General features: G+C 45.4%; 1 protein-coding gene across 1 annotated transcript; it reads right to left on the bottom strand.

Moving 5' to 3' along the window:
- Positions 1-601: 601 nt before the first annotated feature.
- On the bottom strand, positions 602-6,822 carry LOC108149849. Its single transcript, XM_017277725.2, has 5 exons — positions 6,641-6,822; positions 5,390-5,585; positions 5,180-5,334; positions 3,474-4,338; positions 602-2,799 (listed from the first exon to the last, which is right to left on the bottom strand). The coding sequence occupies exons 2-5, from the start codon at positions 5,579-5,581 to the stop codon at positions 640-642; spliced, it is 3,372 nt and encodes a 1,123-aa protein (XP_017133214.1). The 5' UTR covers positions 5,582-5,585; positions 6,641-6,822; the 3' UTR covers positions 602-639.
- Positions 6,823-7,905: the final 1,083 nt, after the last annotated feature.

Genomic DNA, 7,905 nt, shown 5'->3' with positions numbered 1-7,905 from the left:
ATTATCCCGTATATTTATAAACATGTTTTACAATTCAGGCTTTAAATTGTGATGTTATCCGCAGCTTACAGTATATAAGACGTCTGAAAATTGTTTCACTAAATTGAGAAATTAAGATTAAATTTAAGAAATTAAATAAAATTTACTTTTAACAAGAAGAGAAGTAAAGTTTGGTAAGCCGATGTTTATTTTCCCTTGTAGGTATTGCAAAAACTAAAACATCGGTTGTTTCTATGACAGATAAATTAATAATATAAAAAACGTAGTTCTGCACTATCAAATTACTACTTAAAAAAATTAAAAAATTGAGAAGTTACATTTTTTAAAATATTTTTTGAAATATTTCGATTGTTCTTATGGAAGGTATATGTTACTTTAAAGGTTTGAACACGTCACCTTCACTGCGTTGCAAAGTTCTGACTGAAATTACAATACCCTCTGCAAGAATATAAAAACAGTGATACAAATGGTTTTCATCAACTGTTTGTAATTTGTGTAAAATAGAGTGGCTTGGCATTATAAAGTGTAATATAATTTTATTAAATGCTTTGTTTTAAATATGTTACATAAATAGATACTATATCTTTATATTTTGGCACGCTTTTGTCTCCGCACTCTTTGCTCTTCACTCATATTCCATCACTGCGTCTCCGATTGTTCCGCCTGCTTGAGGGGATTCCCCTTATCGTCGATTTCCATGGACGGCACCAAAGGGGGCTTGAATCCGTACTCCAGTTGAAGGTTGCGCCCGAAGTCGGGACTGCGTTTCAGTGAGTGCCCGTTGCGCCATCGCTGGAACTCATCGAACTCGCTGGTCAGCGGGGCATCGCCGGGGCCCGAAACGGAGGAGGTGGTGGCTGGAACGGGGCCAATGTAGGATTTGACCATCTGGACGGGAGCCGAGGAGGCGGCGGCGGTGGCCAGGTCGACGGGCAGGGTGTTGTAGATGTAGCGGGCACCCTGCAGCCAAGGCGAACCCTGCGGCGGCGGCGGTGGGCGAAGGTCGAACTTCATGTCGGCCAAACTGAAGGTGGCCACCTTGGGCGCCTCTCCCCTCACGGGCTTCACCGGCTGCTTAATGGCTGCCACCGGCTTGCTCAATTTCACCGCCTTGGGGGATTGCGGGGCAGCTGGGGCCTTGGCCGTCAGTTGGGGCAACAGCTTCTTGAGCATCCGCGTGTAGTAGTTCTGCAGCACCTTCGGCGGAATGTGGGCCACGGAGTGGGCCCAGGGAGTCAGGGCATTGGGATGGCCGTGGTGGGCGAAGGCCAGGGAGGAGTGACCGGGTGGCATGGGCATGTGTATGGCCACGGGCACGTGAATCGGAATGGCCATCGGGCGGTCCACGAACTTCTCCACAATCTTCTCCACATGCACGGGCCTCTCTACAATGCGCTCCACCTCCACGGGCACGTGCTTCTCCACGATCTTCTCCACCACCCGCTCGACGGGATAGGGCACGGGGTGCTCCACAATCGTCTCCACCGGATAGGGACGATCCACGTAGTGCTCCACGTGGACGGGCACGGGCACAGGCTGTGGCACGGCATAGGGAATCGGTATATGCTTCTCCACCACCTGCTGCGCATGGTGGTTGTGGTCGTGGTCGTGGTCGTGATATGGTTGTGGAGCAGGGTGCTCATGGTGGTCATGGTGGTTGTGGTGGTCATGGTGATCATGGTGGTCATGGTGTTCAAGATGTTCAAGATGTTCAAGATGAATCTGAGGTTCATGGTTCAGCTGCGGCTCATGGAGCACCTGATGATCTTGATGCACCTGATGATCTTGAGGAACCTGTTGCACATGATTCTCCTGATGATGCACCTGCTGCTCCTGCTCAGTCGGAGTGTAAATGGGACCCGGATGAACCGTTTGCTGAACGGGACCTGGAGCAGAGTGATCCGAATGGCCGGTGTCCAGATGAATGGCTGCATGCGAAATGGCCACCTCTTGGGGCGAACTGTCGTACTCTACGTGGATGGGATTTTTGGCCAGAGATGAGTAACTCTTGGTCGGATCAGCCGGAGCAGGCGACGGCAGGTGGTTGAGCAGATAGGGCTGGTGGTAGATGGTCTCGTGCTGTTCCACCAGACGTCCATCCTTCTCCGTGATCAGTTTGTTGTGGATGTTCACGGATTTCTGCACTTCCACGAAGGTGTAGGGACTTGATTTCTTGGGAACTGGAGCTTGAACGACATGTTGCTGGGATTGCTCGGCGGCTGCCTCCGCCACGTACGTATGTGGAGACGGATGATTGACTGTGATCTGGACACCTGGCTCGAGGGTGTGAGAATGAGCCACCTGAGGAGCTGGCGAGGAATGAGGTGGCGATGGCGTGTTCAAGGTGACAAAAACCAGGCTATTGGGTGTGGCGGACGCGGGAGTGGGACCTGCATAGCCGGAGTATTGCGGCACCGCCGGCAAGGGCGAGGAAATCGCCTTGGTGTGCAGCGATTCCGGCTTCTGCTGCTCCGGCTGTTTTTGAACCTGTGGAGTCACCTGGCTGAACTCCTGTTGGTAGGCCAACTGGGCAGCAGGTCTCACAAGCTTTCCATAGTCTTCCTCCTTTGGCTGGCGAAGATTTGGCCGCTGCGGAGGACTCTGCCCCTCGTAGTGGAAACTGCCCTTCGGCAGGGGTCCAACACCACTGCCCTGGACGATGGGATTGAAGCTCTTGAGGAACTGGCGCGAAGGAGCCTCGGGGCTGGGGTGATGCTGCTGGAATCGCTGCTCACTGTGCACCTGGAAGTGGTCAAGCGAGTGCTGGGGCGCCTGCAACTTGACCTCCTCTTGAAGTACCTAAAAAATACATTGCATTTAATTACAGAACGAATCGGAAGTTATCTTCAACCAGCCGAAGTTTTAAGCGCTTGCAGTCAAGAAATGGACCCGAAATTATATAAAACCATATAAAGCAAAAAAGCGTGATATAAGCTGAGTTCTTCAAAAACAACGAAATTTAAAAAAATGCTACCTTACTGTTTCTATGGCAGCTTAAGAAGCTTTAAGCTTTAAAATGATCATTGGACATACATTTAAATATGATTTCGATGGTTTCAAAAATCTAATTACTCATTGCTATATGATAAATTCAACCGACTTTGATCTAATATCTATAATTAGGTTATAAAAACTACAAAAATATAGTTTAGGGAAAAAAAAACCAGACTATTTATACTCAAATTATAAAAAAAAGAACAGCAAAATTTAACATATAAAGCATATATAGACGTCCTTTCTTTGCCGTGTTTCAACTTGCTCTGCGTACACACAAAAAAAATACAGTTGATTAAGTTTCAAATCTCTAGATTTTAAACAGAGCTGGCGTACTATTGAAACAGACGGGCAGACGGAAATGGCTATATCAATATATTGTCATACTGATCCACAATATATATATGTCCTTCACTGCGTTACAAACTTCTGATAGCTATGGGTATAATAACCGTTATCATCCCAAAGTAAGCTCCTACCTTTCCCTGTCCCTTCTGCGATTTCTCCACAGTGTCGTCGTGCACGATGTGCACATTGATCTCCTGATCCTGACCAGGACCCTTCTGGTTGGCATAGCTCTCGACGCCATTGAAGGTCGGAGCTGGCAGGCGCTGTTGGTACGCCTCTCTGCCCACGTGGCGCGTCTCCGCAATCTGGTTGTCGTCGATCTCCTGGCCCTCCTCCAGCTCCACCTCGTGCTCGCCCAGGATCACGATGGGAGAACTTTCTGCCGCCACCAGCGTCTCATTGTCATCGCCCTCCGGTTGGAGTAGCACACTGGGCAACACGGGAGCAGCCACTGCAGCCCGGTTGATCCTTAGCAGCTCATCGCGTGAAATGTGGTTGCTGCCGTCCCGGAATCCCGGATCCCGGATCTGCTCCACCACGATCTCCGTGTGGCCCGGCCCCAGCTCCCGACGGTACTCCTTCGTCACGGTGGTCTGGTAGCTGTAGTAAGTGGCATTTGGGGCTGTAGCTGGAGCTGGAGCCTCTGTAGCTTTTTCAGTGGTGACGGCCTGGGTGGTGCTGACCACATCCACCACTGTGGGTCGCGCCACCGCTTTATCGGTGGTAGTGGTGGTAGTGGTCGTCGTGGTGGATGTAGATGCTTCCGTGTTTCCACTAAAGCGGAAAATGTCGGAGAATCCCTTGGGGAACAGATTGGACAGCACCTCGTTGACGGTGTCCGTTCGCGAGCGAGTCACAATCTGCTCAATGGGCCTTTGGCGACGGGCCACCTCCACCGGCAGCTCATCGTTGATGTCGAACTGGATGTAGCCATGCCCATTGGCGGGAGTATCCGAATCCCTCGGAGGCAGCACGGTGGGCAGAAAGCCTGGGACACTGGAAACAGGAAGAACCCATTAGTTGTGTTTAAGTCACTTGTAAAAAGAAACGGAATTTAAATATTTTTCGATTTGATTTTTATCCATTGCTGTTCTAGTTATTTAGAATTTCGAAATTTAACTTAACTAATTTATAATTATTTAAATAACTATAAATAACTATACTAATTATTTAACTAAATGTATAATTATTTAAATATAATGTATTTAAAAGACGTAAGACCCATCTTAATGTAAAACATTCAAATATTTTGTTCCAATATATTAATATGAAATCATGCATTTTAATATGCATTATAAAGGTCTTAAAGTATGATTTTATATTTAATTTAAATTTCAAATATACAATTTTATATTCCTATATTTGAATATATAACCACGCACTTTATATTATACATAGTTAAAAGTATGATTTCATATTTATTTTCAATAGGAAATATATAATTTTGAATTAAAAGGCCAGATACATTAAACTATTAAATTTTATTCAGTGTTATTAGGTATATATTTTATATTTTAAAACACAGCTTCTGAGGTTTAATAAACTTAAAATTAAGTTAAATTCGTTCATTTTCGTCTAATTTGTTTAATTCTTTTCTTAGGATGATCTCGCCCCTGCGATTATATATATGCGGATTATAATCCGATTTGACATCAATTCATCAAAAAATAATGGTTTACGGGTGAATTATTAACCACTTGAATTCGAATTGGTTATTTAAAGTACTTTCAGTACACCGAAATTCGACTAAAGGATCACAATGAAGAAAAGTATTATGAATGTACCTTGAATGTGAATATTCAACGAACTTTACTTTCTGCTTTGATCTTTGGCTTACCCCACGAACTCGTCTTCTTTTTCTGTAACTGACGCCTCCAGTTCCCTCTCCGGATCTGTGTCCTCCAGCAGTTCCCTTCCCAGGCTAGTGCTAGTGCTGGTACTGGTGCCTTCGATGACCTCGCGGATGAGTTGGCCGGCTGCCTGCTTATTAAGCTGTCAAAAGCGACGCTCATTGCCTGTCAAAATCTTTCACTAAACTCGGACTCACCTCCTTGGGGCCGCTGTCGCTCAGGGCTGACTCGGCTGCCTGTTCCGTGGAGTTCTGGGTGGGAATTGTGGGTCCGAATGCGAGTGGGGGTGGGGGATCATCCGAGAGGACCGGCTGGACGATGATGGCCAACAGACAGCAGAGCGTGGCTGCCGCCGCTAGCAGATGTCGTTGGTGGCGGTGGGGCCGCATGGAGCTGTTGCGGAAATGGCCAAAAGTAGAAAGAGTTAGCTGGGCTTTTGGTGTGCGAATGGTGGTGCTGGTGGTGTTGCTGGTGCTGCTGGTGGTGGTGTGAATAACCCCGGCGACCACGACGAATTCCAAGCGACAAATGGAGGAGTCGTCAAGCCTGTTTGGGCCCGCTTCAAAGGCCATCCACTAGCCTCTACTGCACTCCACTCCACTCCACTCGACTCGAATCGAATCCACTACACTCCTGACTATTATAGCCACTCACTTGTCGGGCTGTTTGATTTTAACCGATACGTCGCTGGATGATGATTTTTCCTAAGTGGCTGCCTTGGCACTTTTGGCGGATGGCGCTTTTCTTTCTCTTTCGCCGAGAGATTTTCCCTAAAACGTTTGTCGCTTTTCTTGGCAAGTTGTTGAACTTGGGGCTGCGTTTGCTTGCGGCTTATGTCATTGCTACTGGCAACGTAATGAATTATTAATTACCCCCACCGCCTGCACCACGCATTTAATTTGGAAAATTGAAATTGATGGCGTTTAAAATGGTTCGTACGGGTTTTCACATAGTTTGGCCGCTGCCTGTATTTTGATAGGCATTAAATATGCATGCCAAAACATATTTCACCTGCAATATTCATGGCTAAGTGGCCCGGGGCTCTTTTGAGCAGGTCCCCTGCCTGGCTATCTGGCTATCGGGCTAACTGGCTGTCTAGCTATCTTGTTGGCCAAATAACACAAGAAAGTGGAGCTTTCGTTAGGGAAATTGTGGCCTTAATTGGGTATGGATAATGATCTGAACTGTGCTATTAAATGGAAGACATTTCGTATGTACGTTCGGTTTAGTCGGGAATTTGACCTTTCTTTGGCCTCACTGAAAATCATTGAATTTAAATGCAAAAGTCCTGTTCATCGAACATAGAGTCACAAACCAATTTCATCCGTTTCTAACTCGATTTGCACATTTAAATTGTTTTTTTTTTTTTTGCATTACGCCCACAGAGGAAATATTAATTGGCACATTTAAATGGTCATTTAAAATATTTTCCTCGCTTTTTCATTTACCTGCATCCATCAAGTATTGCGCGACGGAGTTTTTATATATATATTGTGCCGTAGGTTCGATTGGATGCAGCGGAATAAAATGAAAACACTCAATTATTTATATTGATTGCCGTCCAATTAAAGCGCACTTATAATCACTTTTCTATTCGATTAAAACAATTGTAATTCTCTGAGCTGCGGATGGCACAAAGGTGTATTTCGGCGAGTGTTTTCAGGTGCTCTTTTTGCGACCCTGCCAGCTGCGCGTGCGCGTTGCGAATGAAAGTGAAACCGTCGGGCACTGAACATTTCGTTTTCTTTTCATCGTCGTGGGTTGCAAGTTGCTGCCGTTGCTGATGTTGCTGCTGATGTTGCTGCTGCTGATGTTGCTGCTGCTGATGTTGCTGCTGCTGCTGCTACGATCCTTAAAGTGTAGCACAAAACTTGTCCAGCCGGCGATTGCGCAAGCGAATCTCTGTCTCTGTCGCTCCTTTGGAGCAGTGACATTTTTGTTTTTATGGCTTTCTACGGCGGCAGCATTGACCCTGCCAAAAAAACAAAAAAAAAAGCAGGCGCGGGAAAACTTTATAACTGGTTTTGCCAGCCAATGACAAAGGCATAAGGCATATGGCGAAATCCCCTGTGAAAGCCCTTGTCATGACCTAAACGCCCTTTGCCACCTGTTTTTACCAGCTATCCCGCTCGTTGACATACAATTTCTTGCCGCATTTCCTTGCACCATAACACCTGATGCAATTATCGCATTCATTTTACACCTGTCGGTTCGATCACCTTCGAACGCATTGTTTTCATACGCTTTTCCTCCGCTTTACTCCGCTTTTCCAGGCATTTTCATTAATTTTTAATGAGGCCGCTGTTGTTGTGGAGCGTTTGACGTTTTCGGCTGATTGATTAATGTGGATGCGGTTTGCGGACGGCGGTGCACTTGTTTTTTATTTCTCTCTGATTTATTAAAATGCGTCTTTTTTATTTATGCTTTGGTAATTCATTTTATTTATTGCATATTTAATGATATCGCTTTTATTTTTTTCCACTGGCGTTTTGAAGATATTTATTTTTATGAGGAAATTGTTTGAATTGAGATATTTCATGAATTTTAATGGGAATACATTTGAATTTCACAATGCAACTATTGCAACTGTTTTAAAGGCCTAGATATATATTTAAATGGCAGTAAATCGATTGGTATTTCAAAGTTACATATAACCAAAGAAATATTTTACAATAAGTGAAATTTATTTTGTTTTACAGAAAAGGAGGAGAAA

This window comes from Drosophila elegans, unplaced genomic scaffold, assembly GCF_018152505.1.
Source record: "Drosophila elegans isolate 14027-0461.03 unplaced genomic scaffold, ASM1815250v1 contig_520, whole genome shotgun sequence".
In the NCBI taxonomy this organism is placed as follows: Eukaryota; Metazoa; Arthropoda; class Insecta; order Diptera; family Drosophilidae; genus Drosophila; species Drosophila elegans.
This window is presented reverse-complemented; position numbering and strand designations above follow the sequence as displayed.

Coding starts and splice junctions, on each gene's coding strand:
- LOC108149849 (XM_017277725.2), bottom strand. CDS start 5,581: ATGCGGCCCCACCGCCACCAACGACATCTGCTAGCGGCGGCAGCCACG. Junction 4,339..5,179: donor AAAGAAGACGAGTTCGTGGG/GTAAGCCAAAGA, acceptor TCCTGTTTCCAG/TGTCCCAGGCTTTCTGCCCA. Junction 2,800..3,473: donor CGCAGAAGGGACAGGGAAAG/GTAGGAGCTTAC, acceptor TGTATTTTTTAG/GTACTTCAAGAGGAGGTCAA.